Below are 22,629 nucleotides of genomic sequence, written 5' to 3'. Positions count from 1 at the left end.
TCTGTCATCTTTAAGGTTTTAAGATTTCCCCACAGTAACCTGATTGAGTCTCTTGTATTTTAAAACGGTCTCTGGCATTACATCAGCCACCAGATTGAAAGCCTGTGATGTCTGTCTCAGTTCAGACGCTTTATAATTATATCATCATGAAAGCGCTGCTTGCAAACACTGCAACTCTGGGAGATTAATTTATGCGGAATTGGGCTAACATGATTATTGTTAATGGTTGATTGTGCAGCGGTGGTGTTGTCGAGGGGAAGAAAAGCGGTTGTTAGTTTTCCAATGTTTTGCAGCAGCAGGAGTTATTATGGCAGTGAGTAATGTCATGCCATTAGAGCTTGTCATTCAGTTGGAAGGTAAGTGGTGTCTGTAAGTGTGCGTGTGCGTTTGTGTGTGTGTGAGGGGAGGGAGTGAAAAAGAGAGAGCAGAGATATGAGAGAGGCTGGAGACAGATAATGGGAAAAAAAAAGATGGCTACCATTCGCAAAAAAAAAAAAAACCCACACACAGACAAAAAACACGCAAACACAAACACACACTCCGCAAAAACCACAGATTGTCGGCACATTCACACACCACCACACACACAATGCCTCCTCTTTCAGCAGCCTGACAATAAAGACAGGGATGATTTCTGTCTGGGAAAAAAAAACTGTTAGTGTGGCTGCTCACTGGGGGATTTAATAGGAGAGGAGGAGGAAGGGGAGAGGAGGAGGACATGAGGACAACGAGGGGGGTAAAGGGAAGGGGAGGACAGGGAAGAAAGAAGGGAGGAAAATGATAAAAGCGCTAAAGGAATGGGGAGAGGATGTGAAAGAGGAAGGGAGGACGAGAAATAAGAAATGAGAAAGACATGAAGAGTGCATTAAAGGAGGTGACAAGGAAAGGGCGATGAGAGGCAAGACGGGGAAAAGGTGGGATAGGGAGAGCAGGGGGAGCAAATAAAGGACAAGAGGTAAAGACAAGAAACAGGAAGAAGAGGAGAGGAGGAGATGAAAGATGAACGTGAGGCAACAAACACAGAAGGAAAGAAGGGAAGAGCGAGAGAGCGAGAGAGAGAGAAAATGGAAGCAGGGATGGAAGGAAAGAGAAGAGGCGATAAACGCAGTTCAGGCAGCGTTTCCTCATCAGACGTGTCGACAAAATTCAGTTTCACAGCTTCTACAAACACTCCATCATCCATTAACAGTACCGGATGAGGGGGCGGATAGATGGACGGACGGATGAATAAATGAAAAGATGGACAGATAATTGGATCGTTGGACTGAGTTAGATTCTTTTTTTTTTTTTAACACATACAACACCATCCTTCTGTAGTCTGAGGTGCATGAAAATGCGATTGAAGATTTATTTTCCAAAATAAGGGTAAAAAAGCCCAGAGATAAGGAATGTCTCTTTGTTTAATTATAGATTTTAGAGGTGGAATTAATGGAAAAACTCAGCTGGCTCCCCTGACGCCTCCCCACCCACCCCCTTCCCCTCTCCTGATTAATTTGGGTAAATCCAGCTCTGCATGCGAGTTGGTACAGCTGTTTTTGTTTCAGCCTCAACACAAAGCTGCAGCCCGTCGGAGAAAATATCGAAGTTGAGGCCGCTTTAGCTCGAACTGCGGCAGATCTGTTTTTCTCTTGACCGATGCCTCCTCTGACGTTTTGATGCTGAATCGAATTAAAGGCGGGAAATCGGAAAGGTGGTTGCGGTAAATGTTATCAGCTGAAGCAGTACATTCGTCAGAACGCGTGCTCAATTGATCCTGCTGCTCCTTCTCCGACACCAGCACCACCAAAGACGCGTACCTCAATGTCGTCAGCCTTGAGTAAGAGGATTCTTAGATTTTTTTTGTCTCTGCCTCCGTATGTGCAACCGCTCAAGTATAAAACTTGTTTCCTACCGTGATCTCATTGCATGTATTTCAAACTACCTAATTCAACAGGGAAAAGGACGCCCCAAAATATGAGTGCAGAGAGTTTTATGGGCGATGAAAAATGTTACAGTATTCTGGGTAGAACCAACACAAAAGTCACACGTTTTATTTTTTGTTGTTCCAGTCTTTTATTTGGTTGGTTAGCCTGTCGAATTTGATGTCAGCGTTTTGTTGCATGGATGAAAAGGAACTGTGACGTAACATCAAGCCTCATTTAAAGGCGACTAACTGGTGAGAGTAGTACAAGGTTGGATGCTGGTAACTGTTATTTCATGTCTTTTGCCGAACGTTAGTTCTTTTCTGTGATATTGGCCTGTATGTGTGTCAGTGTTGCTGCTTGGTGTAAATGTACGTGTCAGACATGAAGGAAACAGTAAAGCTATGTGTGGGGAAGGAAATGGTCAAAACGCAGGAATTGATCTGCTTGTCAACGCTGTCCAAGGGCAGCTTCTTGTTTCTATCAAGAGAATGAGTTTTGCTGAAATGACTGCCAGCTGTCACTGGTAGATTTGATTTGCTTTTGCTAGGTAATAAAAGCTTTTTGGCTGATAGGGAGCTCAAGTGAAATTGAAACGTTAAGATGCCCGTTTCAGAAGGTATTTGTAAGAACTCAGCCTTAGAGTGAAAACGGGCGTTGTCCACCATGATATACCGTGTAGCCAATCATGCCGGACGACAACCACCACCTCCTGATGTCCCGACAGGAAGACGGGCGAGACAGAATGTTGCACGGCAAGAGGTTTTACCTTCATAATTGCTAATTTGACACCGTGGCCTTCATAATGTTTGCTTCATGCTTCATGTTTAAGGATTGTTTACCAGATGATATTTAAGCTGAGGTTCCACAGCTCCACAAAAAACATAAATCTGTTGATTTGACCATAAGGGCTTGTGGGTAAATCAGGCATGTTTGTAATAACAGCAAGGCAAAGTGAACAGTGTTTCGGGACAGCAGAGATCACACCTACAAGGTTGACACTGGAAAGGAATATTTGGGGATTTGAAGTCATCCTGGGTAAAACCCCAAGTAAATAAAAAGCAGAGCCTCTAACGATCGGCTCCAACACACTTAATGTTACTGTCCTGTTTTTCTAATGTCACTTGTGACACCATACAAGATCTTGATTGATTTGCTGAACCTTTGCCTTGGAAGTAGCGCTAACTCCAGGTAGCTACTCTTGGTAATGAGCTAATAAGCCAAGTTTGTGATACTCAAGATCTTTGGATAACAGTGTGTTTTCCACGTGGTTGTATCATCTGGTTGTCATGAGAGAACAATCTGCCTTTCCCAGTATATTGGCATGAACGTCTTGTTCTCATGAAAAACAAAAGGTAGATTTGTTAAGGGATAACGATGTTTGCTTTTCAGACATTATTGCGTTGATGTTGTGAGAAAATTACTGTTTGTTTTCTTAAGATGCTGCCCATTATAACGATATAATTTGTTATCCAAAGAAATTGGGATTCTTAACTATCTGTAATGAGCTATTACCATGAAACACAGAAAGAAATATTGCAGCTTTTCTGCTGTTGTCCTTCATATTTCTGTTATCTTGCGGAGTGCCTTTCTTATTTTGTTTTCTGAGCATTACGTCTGGGATTTTTTTTCACAGGAGCTAGAAATAAGAAACGCTAAAACATCTCGTCTTTGGTGATTCTCTAACTGACTCTGTGAGAAAGGATGGGGGTGGATTTTGTCTCAAAGCAAGTGAGGAAGACAGATTCAGTGTTTGTGCACGGCTCCAGGGTCCATGCATATTTTAGTGTTATTTGGGTCTTTGTGTACTTCGTTCTCCTGTGTGGTTTAGTTAAAGCAGTAATACTCGATTTTCTCTATTCTTCAGAAGCGCTCACAAAACAAGATATTGGAGACTCAGGGAAAGAATACAACAGCTGAAATCGATGATCGCAGAAGCTCGAGGCGAGAATGGTGATGCAGAGTTTTAATCAGCATCAGTTCCTGAGAGGAGAGAACGATGAGCTGAGAAAAAGACACAGCCAGTTGCGCGCGGATTCACCAGATGGAGTTCTCATAATCAAACAACAAAGTCAATCGTTGCGAAATTACTCAAGAGCTTTTTATGGTCTGGTTGAAGTCAGTCATTCATGCCCCCCTCCAAGATTTATTTTTCCATCACTTTGGTAATCATCAATCAACCAAGTATCAATCCAAACCGTATAATAGACCCTCCAGTCCACTGTACCACCGCCTGCCTTCTGTTTTCTAGTTACCGATAACAGAAAATGCTACATCCACTGCTGTTTTCAAAATCAAAGCAGCAAACTTACTTGGTTAGGTTTGGAAAAGATCATGGTTCTACCACAAAACTACTATATCCTGAAAGTCCTGTAAATAATCTGCCAGCCGCCTCCGACCTCCTCCTGTTGCAGACTTTCTGGCACTTCAAATGGTGTCCGTACAATGTTCTTGTCATTCTTGCCCCCTGCTGGTGCTGTACCCTCATACACACATGTACTTTTCGCATCTAGGCTAGCCTAACCATCACCATCCAATTCTTACCTCTAGTGGATTGGCAGGCCCATTACACTTTTATGGGAGCAGCATGAGGTCAGAGAACATTTAACTTTGTCAAGTACTTTGTTTAATTACCAGAGCCTTGCTACATTGCACTATGCTAATTACCAAACTTTAATGAATTCATCCAAAATACATATTTAATAACTCGTCCAGGCACATAACCTCCCTCAGTTTGGTGTTTGAACAAAGTGACCAGACACAAGTTTGTTACCTTTGGGCTGAGCCATGCACCTTCTTCCCTTCTTCCATGCTAAGCTAAGTTAGCCAACTTGATATTTAGCTCCCATTGGCTCTCTGCAAGAAACTTTATTTGTCATCAATTTGTCAAACTACCAAACTGAAACATTATAATCATAAAGATAATCATTGTCATTGCATGCTAACATTTGCATTAAGCTTAAAGCATCACCTAAGTGCATGACTTACTAGCGTGGCGGTCAAGTCTGGTGCAACACAAATCAGTAGTTTCGCTTAATGTTGCATCATTTGACATCTTTAGGCCCGTTTCCTTAATGCTAAAGCTCCCTGCAGTTCTATTTAGGTGCTGTAATTTTCTGTGCATATTGTAGGATTTTTTAATTAAGAAACGGCGTGAGAAAGGATGATTTGTTTGAAGGATTAAACACACGGGGGAGTCTGCTTGTGTTTTTTTATTGTTGTTTTGCTGTGTGACTCCGCGTCCTGGCTGACTATAGCCGCTGTGTAAATTGCCGTGAAGCGTTGTTATTCTGGGCGTCTGAGTGAGAGAAAAGGCGTTAACGGCAGAACAGAAATCACCGGGGATCGCGATTCTTCTTTTATAGTTAATTTGCTTTGTGATTTGGTAGAAGAAGTCCTGGGTGGTCTTCGTCAGCAGCTGTGTGGGAGTTAACAGACGCTTTCACGAAGCACGGGGGATCGTCTCTCTTCTGTTTTATGACTATTTTGCGCGATAAATTTGCATTGTTTATCAAGGTTTTAACATTGATGCGTCGAAACAAAGCCCCTCATAATACCTGGAGTACAGACACTGTCATCTTGGGACACAGAAGAATAGAAAACTAAACCCTGAATCCTGAAGTGTTGGTGAGTTCCCTCTCCCGCGCTGGAACCAGACGAGGGAAAAGTGATTATTTCACAAGTCGTAAGCAAAGGGTGTAACTTTATAGGGACACAGGGAAGGACCACAACAAATATTTTCACATGAACGTTCATTTTTATTTGTTTAACTGACACTAACTGAGACTCTCGCACGTTGCATTGACAAACAGCAGAACGGCAGATCAATAAGATAATCACTGAGAAAATGTCAGTAAAAACATTAATGAAAGAATCTTGTCCCGATCAATTTTATCTTGCCCTGATTTTGTTGATAGCCTGTCCACACTGCTGGAGCTGCACTTGTGACTTTGGCCTCTGTAGAAGGAGAGCAGCAGATTGATTTTTTTTAAAGAAAAGCACAGAGCACCTCTGAGTCTTACTGAGAAGTGAGAAAAAAAAGGCGTCATTGGAGAGCGACCTGTGCGAGTAAGTGATTGATCTTCATAATAACACAACAGAAGCACAACTCCTTTATCTAGGACACCAAACGCCACAAAAGAGCGCTGTGCCGGACTTGACAAAGCGCTGCTGTTTTCTGGAGTATTTAGAGACTCGGCTCTGTGAGAAAACGTTTTTTTTCTCCTTTTCATTTTTTTTTTCAAACTGGGAAATCACTCAAGAATATTGTACAGTGAGTTATCTGTCAAGCCTGTAATCTTTATTGAGTCATAACGGCGAGAGAAATCCTTCATCGCTGATTGCTGCTGCTCTCTCAGCAGAATTATTTCCCAGAGCTGTTGTAATTGGGACCATAATAAGTGGTGAAGATAAGAGTAAGGCTCTTATAGGCACCAATGACTTACTATTTCATTACGTGTAACCATGGTGATGACAGGGGTTAAGATCACTCGCACACTTTGAAAAATGAAAAACGATATTCTTGGTTTTATGAAACAGAGACCAGAAACAGTAGAAATATGATGGGACACAGGTCCCTCTGTGTATCAGCTAGAGGTCTTCTTGAACCTCATTTTGGATCAGATCTAATTATCTTCAGTTGTGTTCTGACAAGATCTGACTACCCGTGGTTCCCTTTTGGAAGACTTGTACCACAAGTGTACAAGAAAGCCAATCATTGATCACTGAAGTTTGTGTTCAGCTTCAAATCCTATCAGCAATTAATGTCAAACTACACACGACAAGACAAGAGGAAAAAACAAAAAAAGCAAAGTGTCTATAATAAGATGGTGAGAAGACAAGCAGTCATTTGAAAGATAACACTTCTTTGCCTAATTAAATCCCTTACAGTTTGATGTATCAGTTTATTTATGTTAACCAAAGAACCCAACATCACTCCAGTGACATGTTATTTGTCTCTGTACCTACTAACACCTCATATAACACAGACCATTTGTAAAATACTTGTTTTCTATCGTTTTTTGTTTGGAGGTAGCTCAGCTTCAGTTTTTAGAAACTTAATATTCTCCTGCAGCTTCCTTCGCCCACTGGAGCGGTCCAGTTGTTTGGCTTTCAAAAACAAGAAAAACTGTGTAAATGTGGACCAGACTGGAATCGTTTGTCTAAGTCAGGCTTTTCGTAGCCTCCGGGACATTTTGTAGCTCTTTAAAAACTTTGATTGTGTTGTTGCCTACTGCTTATAAAAATACAAAGTCACTGTAAGAGTTTCAGCAGCTTGCAGATTGTCTTCGGGATGTTTTGGCAGTGAGACAAATGTTTATTTGGATCGCGGAATATGGCTTTTAAAGTTGCACTGTGTTACCTATGAAAGGAGAAATAACACATTTTCCTCACTCAAATGAGAACTCAATTGAATGCACTGCTGCTCTGTTGCATTGCTGCACACATTCTGAGGCGGGGATTTGCTGATACTACAGCCTTACCTGGTCTGGTATGAGCATGGCTAAGGTTAGGGAACATAGGCATGTAAGAATACTGCAGAGTAATGACCATTAATCAGTCAGTTCACTGCCAACTACTTGCGTTGTTAGGTTTTAACATTCATCATGGACAGAGGGAGCATTTAAAAATGTGTTCTTGGAATTTTCCAGCAGAAAGTGTTTCACAGAGTAGGTGTCATTTACTGTATTCTGGTTCCTTTTAACAGGTGGATTGACACTTTTATCTGGATCAACAAGTTTGAGAAAGATTATGAGTACAGTTTTATCACAGATTTGAATATATTAAAAAGCTTAAAGTACAGAAACGTATTTAATGGCTAATTTTATAATAGCTTCGTGGCCCAGGCCCCCTGATATATACGCTAACATTTCAACTAGCAAATGATTTAAAATCCAACACGTAGAACCAAAAAAATGCAATTAAACATGTAAATTAATGTGACAATTATCGAGTCAGTGTTGGTGCTTTTGCCGCTCTTTACTGAATGAATTTCATAACCCGACACAATTATCAGGGGCACAGTTTTATCAGCTAATGTAATGGTGGCACCGCAGTAACCACTGGAAGATTTAGAGATGATAAAAGGATTAAAAGCTGGAGCTCACCTCTGCTTTACACCCCTCACCCCATTCTGTTTAGTTTATTTGTTCCTTCTTCACACAGCCCTTTCTCTCTCTCCCTTTTAGTCTCGTTTGCCATCTTACATTCTTATCTCATTTTCCAACCTCATATACCCTCATGGTGCCCTGTAATTGTAACCAAAGACAGAGAGTTCCTTAAATACCAGATATGCTGACTTTAAAGATTTATTCTAGTATTTGTCAAAGAAAACTTATTTTGATATGTTTACTTTATGAACAAACCTTATGGGTCATATTTTGCTAATAGAGAGGTTTGGGAAGCAAAAAAACAAAAAACCTGCTGATGACATGAGTTTGTTTTTGAAAAGCTGTCTGTCCTCTCCCTAGTAATCAGTTCTCAGGTTCTCTGGTGGGTAAACTGTGAAAAAATGATAAATAACAAAAATATGAGAATGACACTCAGGTTGTTGGTTTCTCTTTATTGTCTTGTTAAAGTTTCAGATGCCAAAAACAATCTACATATTGCTGAAACTCTTTTGGAGACGCTGAGCCTCACGGAAGACTTCAACAGCGCACAAAATCTAATTTATTGTTGCTATAGTCACACTGGATGAGCTCCAGTAATGCTGCCTTATTATACTGTTGCAGATTTTTTGCCAAGTCGTTCTCTGCAGAAGTGGCAGCTAATTATAATGTGTAGCTCCTGTATATATGTGTTGTACGAAAACAGTTTCTCATCCCAGAAACTCGAGCGAGGGGGGAAGTTTTCTGCCTCTTATAGATGAATTTTAATCGACAGGGTGAAAAAAGAGGTTGTTCTCAGTCTGGATGTAGTTGAGAGATGATTAGCTGCCACTCAATATTAGGAAGTTGGTAAGTGCAGACTGCGGATAGAATAATGAATGGTGTGACATTTGGAGAAAATGTCTCCTCTTCTAAAATGTCCTTCCATTATGCAGCATTCAAATAATCTGATGTCAGTTGGACTCAGAAATACTAAAATTACCTTAATGATCTTTTTACTTCTGTATTTTTCTACCTTTTCTGTATATCTCTCCTCTTCCCTTTTTTCTGGAGCTGTGAATTTCATTCAGTCTAATGAAATATAGCTGAATGCACTGAAAGATTAATACGGAGAATAAAGTCTAACTGGAGTAAAGTCACGTATTACTACGGGTGGCTGTCTCTTTCTCTGATTTCTAATGAATCCTCTCCTTTTCACTCCAGGTGGACCCCATGTTCACGATGCCAGCTCCCCCTGCTCCAGGCCACCCTGGGGCACCCGGATCGTCTCTGCCCTCGGCCCCTACCTTCTCCCCTCCGGCCCTGCCCACCTCTAACCCCAAGCAGCTGGTGGTGCGGACGAGGTCTATAGGCACCAACACCCAGGATGGAGGCGTCTCAGGAGCGCTGGAGGGCGACTCGGCCTGTCTGGGACCCTGCCAGCCCGGGACCAGCGTCAATCTGGAGGGCATCGTCTGGCATGAGACTGAGGAAGGTAAGAACTGTTGTAACTTTAAAATGTTGGTTGTGCCAAATTATATGAGTAAGCTATATTTTCTATGGTACAGCAATACTAAAAGATTTTTGCAGACCCTCAATACAATGAAAGTGAAGGGAATAAACTTTTTTTTTTTCTGGATATTTTTATGGAGCTACAGTTTAAATATATTGCTGTAGTGTACTTCAGATGTTCTTTTTTTAAGGTTTTAATATGACAAGCAAACCCTGCCTGTCCTCCACTGTCACTTGTCACTGAAAAACATACATTCTAAGAGTGTTTATCCATCCTCAAAACAGTGACTGGCTTCCATCCATTCAGTTACTTTGATAAAATAACTTTGCAAAAGTTGTGATTACAGTAAATACATTCCGAGGAGGCCTTAAACGTTAAGCCCAACAGTGACTGAATCTGCCACGCTGGGTTGCCAAACTGACTCAACTTCAGGCCAATTTTCAGTGCCGACATTGGCCCAAAAACCGGCCCAACTGCTATAAGAGGATCGTGTCTTCAGTCCAAATCAGCCAAAATCCACAACTGCAATCTGCAAAAGGCACGACTTGGCTGACTACCCTCATCGTCGATTTTTCAAAATCATTTTAACGGCAGAAATCTGACAAAAATGATGCTCGCTGTGAGGAATGAAAGTAGATTTTAATTCTAAGAATCTTTAAGTTTTCCTATCTTTTTATTGTGATTATGTTTTTATTTTGTTATTATTTTTGGTGTTTTATAAAAGGTTATTAAAGGTTTCATATACATATAGTTATAGGGCTTAGTGGACCAATGACTGCCATCTAGTCACAAAAACTGAAATTTGAAAACATAATGATGACAGTCGCTGAGATGTCTTTATTATTTGTAACCAATGGGCAAAAATATGCAACAATACTGTTAATGTCCTTAAAACTGTCAGTGCAGTGATATAGTTTCACCTTGTGTGTGCTCTTGTTTGTTTACTGTTGAATAAGCAGCGATACAGACATAGTGAAAGTAATGAAAAGTAGCTGAACATGAGAGTCTGAGTGCCTCCAGAGACGCAGTGTGTGATCTGTGATGTGACGATGTGGAAAGTCTCATGAGTCAAACGTGGGTAAATGAAATACTTTTGTCGCGCCTGAGTGATAGCCAAGATGGTGGAAATGCATCAGCAGCTTTCCTGATCCGTAAGCTCGACTTGACTTTGACAAAAGCCTTTTTTTTTTTTTTTTTGTCTTGACGTGTCGAAAAGCTCAGACTGACTTCCCCTTCACTGCACTCTGTCAGGCATGGCGCTTTTTAAATTTCCATTGTTTTCACATTTGAGGATGAGTGGTTGTCCTGCCCATTCAAGCCATGGCTCTGAACAGACTCAGATGCTGACAATCACAACAGATGAAATTATTTTTACCCAAAAGCTGCACTTGAGCCAAGAGGTGAGAAAATTCAGCTAGCACATGCTTTGTTTTGGTCCTCCCCATTAAAACTAAAGACAGCGTTGTTTGCAGGAGAGGCTGTAATTGGAGAATCTTTATTTAGAAGCTGTGGAGGGACAACATCCAAATATCAGACAGCTCCGGGTAAACAATCTGTCTCTGGAATCAAAGCTGAGTAAATGTTTCTATCTCCTCGGAAGTGGCTCTTCAGGTTGACTGGATTGTTTTGAGTTTCCAAAGTGAGGTTGACTGTCCTCTGTTAGCAGAACGACAACAGCGCCGGTTGTCAGACAGAATAACTTCAACTGCTGCTGCTTTTCTTTAACGCCTGAAACTCTTTATCAGAAGACGGAGTTGGTGCGGTGAATCCTTCTCCAGTGATCCTTTGACTCCTGGCTGACGACTTTGACTCCAGTTGATGATGGGAGAGGTTTTGCTCTTGTGTTTCCAGGTTACCTGTTGAGCATCCTTTTGTGGACATTCAAGTAATGACTCTTGAGCAAGTTCTGCACAACGTTATAGTATCATTACACCACTGCGGTCAGGATATGGCGCTGTTGGTGTGGGCAATCTGACGAAATTAGATTGTGATCGATCTTGAAGGCACCTATAATCTAGTTTTCAGGTGAACTGGAGAGATCTCACACGACCCTGTTGATGAGTAGATCTGTGAAGCCACCTAGATGGCTTTACTGACTGGACGAACTGCTTAATGTAGCTCTTCCTTGGGTACCGTATTGTAAATAATGCAGTGTGATTTACAGCTAGCAACGTGGCGGGTGAGCAGTTAGTGCCAAAAAAGAACCATCTTTTAAGTTGCAATATGTCAAATTTGATTTTAAGATGTTCAAAAGGACATTTATGCATTGTGTTTCAGAAATATTATATCAAGATAGAAGTCTAAGCACCCCGTAAATCACCTTGGTGCTGTATTCCCTTTCCTCAAAGTGACCTCTGACCTCTGTGTTATGGATGGTCTATCTATAGTTTTGTTTCCGATTTTGAAAAACTGATGCAGTTTTGACAAGCGTTGTCACGCGTCAAGGTGAACTGACGACACGTTTAATTTTTTAAACAGCTGCTCTCATTCTGTATCCCTCTGAATGTAGTTGGCTGTATTTTATAAGTATTTTGAAGACGAAGTGAAGAAGTGTTTTAATTATTTCACTATAATACTCAATATCTTGTCTTACTTTTTATTTGCCTGATTGACAGTGAATAATACATCTTCTGCTTCAGTCTCTGAAGTGAGTGAAAAGCAGACAGAGGATACAACGTCTCTTGCAACTTCTCTTGTTGGTTTTCTGTTCACAATGACCTATTGTCTCTTCCTAAACTAAACCAAGTAGTTCCTTATTGCCAAACATTAACCATTATGCTCCTTTCATGTATTTTGTCACTGGAGGACACAAATAGTATTATAGCTCCTTTCAGTCAGGCAGCCATTTGGTTTCAGTATTACCTCATTGTAAAGAAAATGTAGATGTAGAAAGCTGAATTTTTGCCCCTGAAAAGATTCTTCCAGTTTTGCCCAAAAAAAATTGGGCGCCTTTACAGCTAGTGTGGGTTTGTAAAACATATGCCGCGAGGAAAAGTAGATGGTCGTATCTTAATCATTCCAGGCGCTTTGTCCTTTCCAAACAAATAACTAAACTGTAGTTTATTTTTAAACACGGGCTGGATATCCTCATGAATAAAGTTTTGGCGCTGAGCTGCATACGATCACGAGTCCAACACAAGAAGAAATGTAGAACCAGAAACCCGTCCAACACTACAAAATGATACCATGGGAGTACCGGGCGGTGGATCAGACAATCCGATGATTCACCCGCCGATTTCAACGCCACTGCACTTTGATAGGCCGTTAACGAGGACAGTGCTCAGCACTGCGGCTTCTCAGCGGAGGTGTAATACCTTACTGCAGGCTGCTAATGAATAAATCCCATCTCTTGGTGCCCATCTCAGTCTGCCAGCCTCAGGGCCTCTGAAGTGGAGTGTTGAGTTTGGCGGAGAGGCGTTTGTTTCCCAGCCCAGTATTAATTAACTGGAGCTACTCTCTCTGCTCGGGCAAAACTAAAACAGGAGAAGAAGAAGAAAAAACAAACTCAACCCTGGGGAATATATCCGAAACTGGATAGTGCTCCTAAACAGGCCAGAGAGTTGGAGAGGAGGAAACACAGACAGTAAATAATACATACCTCTGCTTCAGACTATGAAGTGAGTGAAAACCAGACAGTGGTTAAAACTTCTCCAGACAGGCCACAGACGCAGCCAGTGCAGTGAAAACACGGAAATGAAACTGTATTTCAGTGTTTTGTTGCAGACTTTAAACAGGCAAAAATAGAAATATTTTAACTTGATTTAAACAAGTTTGAATATTCAAGAAAATCACCAATTATGAGAAACCAGCTTGCCAAACCTCCTCCACTGCTGCTCAATTCTCAAAATTTCAATTATTTAAAAAACTGTGGTGCAAAGCAGTAAGTCGGCCATCAGGAAATGGAAATGATTCACACCATTCGCACTGCGTATCTACAGGAAATTAATTTTCTAGATGTAATAATTTTGACATTGTTTCAACACAGAGGAGACAACCAAACAGGGACAGTCATCAGGTTTAGCAGCTAGAAAATGCATTTTTCATTTATTTCTCTGCTTGAATGTTAATTAAATGTTAAGATTCACAAGAATATTTAAGTTTCTGCTGATCTTACAGGGCAGAGTTGAAGACAATATCCAGCCTGTATTCCCCCCTCATTGCCTTAATCCTGACTTTGAATTATTTGGGGTAAAGAGAGTGGAAGGCTCTTTTTGGAAAAATATCAATATCAAAAGAATATCACAAACTCACAGTTGCATTACTGGCACACAAATCAATGTATTTATTATGTCATCCTTTTTTTAAATGATATTGCTCATTGTACGAGTGACAAACGAGCAGTTGGTCATGAGAAAATCGTGGAAATGTTCATAAACACTGGAATCTGTCGCACAGCGTGAAGGAGTCCCTTGAAAAAATCTCTGCCCTCATGCCAAAGACGAGAATCCGTGGCCGACGGATGAACTTTCCGCAGAAATTCACTTGAATGCGTTCACATGTTTGTGAAATTTTCTGTTAAGAGACAAACAAACAAGCAGCGCCGAACACATCGGCTCCTCGGCGTAGGGAATAAATGAAACAGAAAACATCAAAGCGTCGTCGTTCCAGGTCTGCGTGGGCAAACTACAAGCAGCAGCTTCAGTGGAGTGAAGCAGAGTAACAGGGTACACAAGATAAACCTGGACTTATACATACACTGTCGGCACGAACGCAGATATACACTGGATTATGATATCTAACATCCAAACATACAGAGCGTGTTTGGCTGAATATAGGGAGAATCTGAAGAACACGGCGAAAGATGGAGGGATGAGGGAGGGATAAAAATGATAAAATGGTTTCAGTGTGAACAGGCTGATTGGTGGGTAGATGGATGGGAGAGGAATAGGGAGAGACGCGGGGGGGAGACAAAGGCAACAGAGGTCTATATTTCTAAACCAGGAGGGCGACTGAGAGACGGAGAGGAATGTAAAGATGGAGGCAGATAGAAGGGATGAAGAGGGATGACTGCAATAGACAATGTCAGAGTCAAAGAGAGAGAGAGAGAGAGAGAGAGAGAGAGAGAGAGAGAACAACGGAGACAGTCAGAAACAAAAGAGTTTTATTTTTTTTCCTTCTTGTGTTGTTCGTCCTGAGGAGTAATCCCTGCTGCTCAGGGACTATCGTTCAGGAAGGCGGAGGGATAACCGAAGCCCCCTCCTCGTGATGGCGGAGGGATACGAGGGGGAAGATGCTGGTTGCATGTTAATTAGGCAGAATACTAATTGGAAAGACGGAAAGGCAAAGAAGGAGAAAACGAGACCACCATTTCAGCTTCAGACCCCCCCCCCTTCCTCCTCCTCTCTGCAGGAGACCTGAGTCTGATGAGCGCTAATCAGATGGTGATTGGCTCGACTCTTAGCGGAGCTCCGCAGACTGTCTGACTTCAAGATGCTCTGTCTGCCTGTCTGTCCGACTGCCTGTCTGCCTGGATGCCAGAGATAAATTGATTACAAGCATTGTAAATAATGACTGTTGAAATCAGTCGCTGATTTGTGTTATTTGCTCTTAAAGTGCAATTACCATTATATAATCACTTTCTGATGGAGAGTTAGATGTAAAGATCGATGCTACTCTCATATCCGTGTGGTAAAAATAAGGCTAAAGCCAAAAGCCTATTAGCATAGCTTAGCTTAAAGGGGGAAACAGCCAGCCTGGCTTTGAACAAAGGTAAACGAGACCTGCCAAGCAGCATCTTTAAAGGTCACAAATGAACAAGTTACACCTCATTAGTTAAATCTGTACCCCCAACAAAGTATAAAAGTAAGAATTTACGGTTTAATGGGAGCTTGCCGGCTTTGAGCAGTTGCCAGGCAACCAGTGGAGACCGCTCGCAGCTCCGTCTCGATGATTCCTTCAGCGGTCTGTGGTACCCCCGACCCAATCCCCTCCGTTTATGACTCCTTTCTCAAACACATAACCACCTTATTTATAAAGACGGGAAGAGTAAACATGCTCTGCAGCCACTCTATAGCTGTCGTAATCATAATGCTCGTCAAAGATGTTAATTTGCTAAACAGAATACTGTGGTATGAAAATCAACAGTTATTGTCTCTGTACACTTGCTCTTTTACAGTATTTAAAGGTGCAATATGTAAGAATTGGGCACCTCTCAAATTCATACTCATGTCATCAGAGTCACTGTGGCTCAGGGGTAGAGCCAGCGTCTTGTTATTGGAAGGTTGCTGGTTTGATTTCTCTGGTCTGCATGTCAAGGAGGTCAAGGCTAAGGTGTCCTTGGGCAAGATACTGAATCTCAAACTGCTCCTGATGTGCTGGTTGGCACCTTGCATGGCAGCCACCACCATCAGTGTATGAATGCGTGTATGAATAACTGTAAGTTGCTCTGGACAAAAGTGTCTGCTAAACTTCCTGAATGAATGCAAATATGAAACCAGGATGTTTCTGTGTCTTTAATTTGTTTTCAGCCAGACTACCCAGTCTGGAAAGAACAATATCTACTCGCAGTGAGAACAGAATCATTAAAGTGTTTGTATTATTTATTTATTTTCACTCTGGCAACACTTGCTTGAGGTTGCTTGAGGCAAAGATCACGATCCCAGTTTAACAAAGAAGAAGTCTGTAGTGACTTGAGACAAGACACCGCGATCTTTCTCTGACCTTTACCAAAATGCTTTTGTTGCCTGAACCTTACCACAAATGGACGTACAGACACCACCACTCTGTGACTTTGCTCGAAAAATGTTTCCCCCTCACAAAATCCATTCACTGATTGGCTGGACAACGTAATCTGGAAAACACTAACTCGTGGGAGCCATGGTGGTGTAGATTTGCTTTGAAAGTCCTGAGATCGTAGCTCAAAAGCAGCAGAAAATAGGAGTATGAAAATACTGGCAGAGCAGAGGGGAAGATGGAGTAGTCAAAGAAATTGAAACAGTGTGCTGGATTGGTAATGCAGAGAGTGCGACATGGCTCCATTTGTGACATCTGTTTCTTTGATTTGAGCCAAAGAACGGGCTGTTGAGTTCAGAAAATTCAGAACAAAATTACAAAGGCACTCAAAGACATTCAGTTTACATTTGTTCATGAAAATAATTTAAATGTTAGGCGCAGTGGGTGAGGCGACAGAAGAGGCAGAATAGGTAGACGAGACAGGAAGGAAAAGAGAGAACATTGTCTTCTTCACAGTGATAACAAACAAACCCTGAAGTCACTAGTACTCAAATTCAGGGACAGTTGGTTCCAGGTTATCGCATACGTTCATGAAAGTGTTGTTTTTTTTGTGCAGACTAAAAACCAAGAATCAGGCATGGCACTTGTTTTTTTTTTAAGAAAGTTTCGAAATTACAAACAGGGTTTGAAGGATTTTGAATGTCACACGAGTTGTGAAGAGCGTTATATTGGCATGAACACCCACATCTGTGACAGTGAGATGAAAACCGATGAACTATCGAGTGTTTTGGCATCTTCCCACGAAGAGACGCAAGTCACGCTGGCTAAAAATAGAAACGCTGTCACATTTCAAGGCCGGTGAGGCTTCAGGGGACTTGTGAGTGGAGAGGAAAACCTCCACTCTTGGCTTTAGACCCCGAGCTGGGACGAAGGGCATGCATTACTGAATCACAGCACAGTCACTGAAATGAACTCTAAAAAACAAGATGCACACATTTTTCATTGTATTTTAACCTACTTAAAACAGTTTTTTTTACATAATGAAACCAATACACATCTACTGCAATATGAAAAAAGGGACTATGATTTTATAAATTGACCTATTTGATTCATGCATCCTTCACCAAAGGGGCACAAACAGCAAGGATCTAGCGAATCTGAATATGTTTTATTTGATATTGTATTAAGCTTGATTGAAATTCAGTGCCATTCTAGTTTTTTTTTAGGTTTGTGCTGTTGGTTGAAAAAACAAACAAACAAACAAAAAAAAAGCATTCTGAAAGTGTCATTCGGGGCTCTGGGTGTAATTGTAATGACCTTTCTCAATTTTTTTTTAACTTTAGTAACCCAACAATCGATATGTTGTCAGAAAAGATCACATTTTCACAATCTTACACAATTATAATCATTATTACAGGTTCCAGTGACCCTTAAAGGACACATATTTTATTATAATTTCATGAAATACTAAATCCAGACAGACATGACACTTGCAAATGCAGCGTAGAATTCTGTACCATAGAGAGGCAAATGTACACGTCACCATCAATGTTAATTGTCAAACCACAGAATGCCACGCTGTAGTTAAAATCAGTTCAAAATGAGCTCTGTCTGAACCAACTGATTATAAAATATATAACAATACGACTGTGATGGTTTGGGGTTTTTAGTTCAAGATATTCCTGTGTTATTTTGAAGGTTTTATCCTCACATGCCTTCTTCTGATGTTGATTGTCCTATTAGTTTCACCAGTTCCTTATAAGTCTTGCCTCCATTATAGATAATTATGTTCAGTGGGTTTAAGTCAAAGTTTCTCTTTGTTAGGTCGTCAGTATTTCGTTTCTGTCTCCGTTTCCCTGCCCTGCGTTCTGCTCCTCGCGTTTTATCTTTGTTGCTGCATGTATGCCTCGTGTCTCTCGGGTTTGTGCTGGTTTATTTAGCTTTGCTCCACTTGTTGTTGGCTTCCCTTTTGTTGCCTGCCTTTGTTTTACATTCATAATGGACTACAGCGTCAGATCACTAAAGCTCGCTTTTTGTTTTTCTACCTTTGTGTTTTGCGTTTGGGTCCTTTTTGTAAACACAATAACAGTCACAGGACACGTCGTTCTGGATTGAGTGCTCTGACTTTTCAAGTTTTTAGTACATTTACCTGACTGTACTTACATACTTTTACTGAAATAGAATTTTCAGTGCAAGATTTTTACTCGTCACAGTGTTATTACAATGTGGTATCAGTAGTTTTACTTATATTTAATTATTATTGTAAGGCTTAGGCGCATGATCCCAGCTGTTTTGGGTACCACCTTAGCTGACTGAACTTAAAGTAATTTTGAAGAGCATCATGACTAACTCCCCAGACTGAATGGTTGCAGTTGATCCCTAGTAAACTTCTGTATCATGTTTCGTCTTTAAGCTTTGTGGGTGTTATTCCTTTTCCTGTGTCAGTTTGTCTGTCTTTTGGTTGATTTGTTAGCAGGATTAAAAACAAAACTGTTGAATGGATTTCGATGAAACTTGGATGGAGGATGAGTCTCGTCCCAGTATAGACCCCATTAGCTTTTGGTGTGGATCCAGGATTTTTTCCACACTTTCCTTAATGAATGAAAGCATTCAGGCGAATCTACAGCAGGTGGGGAAATTAGATCCAAGAGGGACCAAACAGACCTGAAAACAGCGAGATCCAAACCTGAACAGACCCTGAAGACATGGGGCTCAATCCCAAACACACTGAGTGTATTCACATGCACACTTGTTATACTGGTTTTGATAGTATTCAGCATTTGATTTGAATTGGACACGAAAACCCTGATTTTGTATCTTTCTATGTGTTACTAATATTATGATTTCTGATCAATTGAATAGATCAATAGTTGGTGCGGGTGTGTTTTCTGTCTCCTCAGCATACAGTCACTATCATTTCAGTACCTCAGTAGTTGAGAATTAAGGATGATCCAGTTTCTGATGTCGTAATAAAATACAGGGCTTCATGCTGTTAGTTATTCAATCCCAACTGTCGACTCAGTTTTAGTGCCACTTGTGCAGATGGCAGACATTGAGCTAAAACCTAGATAAGATATTTAAATGCTGCAGTATCCCAGTTTCCCATGAAAAATGTCCCCTTAAGTTTACACATATATCATCATGGCTTCAGTGAATGTAGTCACACAGAATTTAAATGGCAGGTTGTCGTATGTCGAAAATGCATTTTATCAAACCGCGAAGCCACTTTAATGCAGATTTTAGTGCCTTGTGATTAAAAGCAAAAATCTCCCTGATCACCATCCACCTCTTGTTAAAGTGAGCGCCACACTTGGCAGCGTTTCCCAGCTCACATTTGTCTGCGAGAGTGTTTTGTGATGGTGGCGGCCATCAGGCTTAATTGAAGAGCAAGAAGTCGTGTGTTGCAGTCAAACCTCATTTTAATGCTGTAATGCATCCAAAATTTGATTTGCTTGGCTTTGCCGCTGGTGCATCACAAAAACAGAGGTTAATGGTTTTCAAATGTCAGTCTGAGAAAGAAAGAAGAAGAGGAAGAGGGAGACATTTATTTCAGACAGTTGAAGGGTCGTCAATCCTTAGATTAGAGCTTACACGTCAAGGACTGAGTTTTCCTTCCTTTACCAAAAACCTGAAAGGAACGGAAGGCTGTATTTTGCTCCTCAGATGCTGCCAACTAATATCAGTTTGATGATAACACAGGCTGGAACTAACAATCTGAACCATTTTGAAGACTATTTCAGCCTGTTAAAACTGTGAACTCCATCCTTCAGGTTGCCACAGTTCTTTCTTTCCGAACCGTTAACTGCCTCCGTCGTCTGCATGTCAGACTGAAAGTGCTCCTTTGATTTTTGCACATTTGTCTTTCATGAGTGTTTGATTAGTTCCTTCATTAGACAGAAATGAGAAAAAAGACATGAGAATATCTGAAGAGCTAAAATGGGTGGTGATATATATATATAAAATAGGAATATATATATGTATGTGTATATATATATATATATATATATATATATATATATATATATATATATATATGAAAGGAAGTGCTGCTCAGAAAGTCTAAAAAAAGAAAAGGCGAACAAAGGCTGGAAAGCTCCTTTCAGAGAGGCACATGTGATGTACCACACCTGTTTCATTGTTGAGTCTTTGTTTTTTATTCTATGATTGACATAAGCAGCATTTTAATTGTGCTTGTATGCAATTGTTAGTGTCAATTTTATCTTTGAAGGCTGTTCCAATCTAATACAAACCGACCGTCGTTTCTACGTGACTCCTAAACCCTGTGTTACTAACCGCTCTGTCTCTGTGCTGTGTCATTGACAGGTGTGCTGGTGGTGAACGTGACATGGAGGAAGAGAACCTATGTGGGAACTCTGTTAGACTGCACCAAACACGACTGGGCTCCTCCAAGGTAATACTACACTCTGAAAGCCGTTTTCATGCCCTTACTCTGCCTTTCTCCTCCTCTTTAAAGACACACCAAAGAAGACACATTATATTATAAAACACATTAGATGTTTTGTTGCATTCCTAAAAATCTACAAGTTCTCTCTCTCAGCTCACTGCTGAGACTCAAGATGAGAAGTGTTTAGATGAGCTATAAATAAAATGGAGAGCTTGGAGGTTCGGTTGTAAAAATGAGAGTGTACTTTTATGTCAGAATGTGTGACTTTTAAAAGAAAACATATTCTTCCCCTAACTTATACAAAGTGGACTTCAAAAACAAGACAATGCACGGTTTGTCATCTCAACAGGCTTTTGCTGCTGAAGTGGGTCTAAGTCTGGTATGACTTATGGTGGCTAACTTTAAACATATTTTGCTGTATTTTTTGAAACAGTGGCAGGTATTCTTCTCTATTTAACTTCCATACTATGCAAGCCGAGGGGCAAAACAAACATTTTCATTCGGTGGAAAAACTAATTTGCATCCCTGCTTCAGGTGTAGTTCAGTGAACCTTGACAGGCAAAGTCACAGCCGCAACCAATAACAAAGACGTGTGTGGTCGACCTCTGACATGGAACTACAAATCAGAAAACTGAGTTCCATGTGCCTCACATGCTGCATGGCGATGGTCATGGCAAAATGTCTGACGGTGGCCCAACTGATTGTGACAGCAATTTAGCTTCTGGGGGAAACAGACAATGTTTTGGGCCTTTCAATCTAGCCAGCAGATACCTGGATACCAGATAAGCAGGTCAAAGTGTCCTCTTCTGCATGGCCATCATTGTTTACCATCAAATTAGCAACCTGAGACACAAGAATGGAGTTAGAGATGCCATTTTGGGTAATCTCTATAAACAAATTTGGGCTCTTTTAGCTGCGTGCTACCAAAGTCTGCTCACACATGGTATATCGATACCATTCAGGCTAAAAACAGAAATCAGAACGCTTCAGATACCAACATCTTGTAAATTGCCCCCAAACTCTTTAAAGAGATTGCTGAGTCAGTACACTGATGAGATGACTCTTTGTTGCTTGAGCGACTGAGCATTTATGATTACCAGCAGTTTTTGTGGAAAACCGTAGTCCTTGTGTAATGCTGCTGACAAACCAACCACCCAGCAAATGGAGACAGGGGAAGACATAACCTCATTGGTGGTGGTAACAACACATCTAAAACATTTCTCCAGTCCTCTGAGTTCTTTAAACATGAATTGATGAAGATGAGTAATGATTTTTTTCAAGTAATTTTGTCCTGTAGGTAAAAAAAATAAAAATATTTATATGTAAAAGATTAGTGATGTTGCCTTGAAATCCAAGCTCCTGATGGGAAAGATAAAGTTGGAGTGGTGGAAGGCAGATAAAGTCAGCCTGGATTTCAAATGGTCCGAAAATGGGTTCCAGCATCAAAATGTCAATGGGAACTTTGTGTGGTCGTAGCTCCAAAATTGCTTTTAGCATTGTTAGCATTTGTCCCCCCAAATGGGAACCAATGACCAGTGACATTTGTGACATTGTTCAATCATTTGTTTCCATGTGCAGCCACTGACTGTTGATTTGATTCCTAAAAACAGGACACCAATTTGCTCAAGTCGGATGGTGACTGGCTCCTCACATTGCCCCAGGGCAACACAGGATTACAAAAATAGGACACTGTTCTATTTTTTTGCCACAAGCGACAAACTAGATGACGAGTTGATGCTTTACAGTGTTTTCAGATGTCTGTGTGCATGCACATCAACTGCGTCTCTATATAAAATGATATCTGAAATCAATTCTTATTTAAATAGTTAACACATATTAAGAGGAAGCCTCAAATAGTTTCTGCTTGGTGTATTTCCCGCTTTGATCTATCATGTGTAATGATTTTATTGTTATTCTTATTGGCTTTTATTGGCTGCTGATGGTTGATTTGATTAACTGAAAAGAGCACTTATTTTTTTCAAGTGCTTTAATGCTGCTAAAATGATTACAAAAAGGATAAATTGGCTCTGGGGCTGTCAGCTGTTGTTCTTA

The 22,629-nt window shown here is 40.8% G+C and overlaps 1 protein-coding gene across 1 annotated transcript in view; it reads left to right on the top strand.

Moving 5' to 3' along the window:
- znf608 (zinc finger protein 608) overlaps window positions 1–22,629 on the top strand; it is a 52,255-nt gene that overhangs the window by 12,947 nt on the left and 16,679 nt on the right. The window contains exons 2-3 of the mRNA XM_030416527.1: window positions 9,212–9,482; window positions 20,496–20,583. Of these exons, the coding sequence (XP_030272387.1) occupies window positions 9,212–9,482; window positions 20,496–20,583 (359 nt within the window). The remainder of the gene's footprint in view (window positions 1–9,211; window positions 9,483–20,495; window positions 20,584–22,629) is intronic.

The sequence above is a fragment of the Sparus aurata genome, chromosome 5 (genome assembly GCF_900880675.1).
Source record: "Sparus aurata chromosome 5, fSpaAur1.1, whole genome shotgun sequence".
In the NCBI taxonomy this organism is placed as follows: domain Eukaryota; kingdom Metazoa; phylum Chordata; class Actinopteri; order Spariformes; family Sparidae; genus Sparus; species Sparus aurata.
The sequence above is the reverse complement of the archived record's forward strand: the minus strand, read 5'-3'. Positions and strand labels throughout refer to the sequence as shown.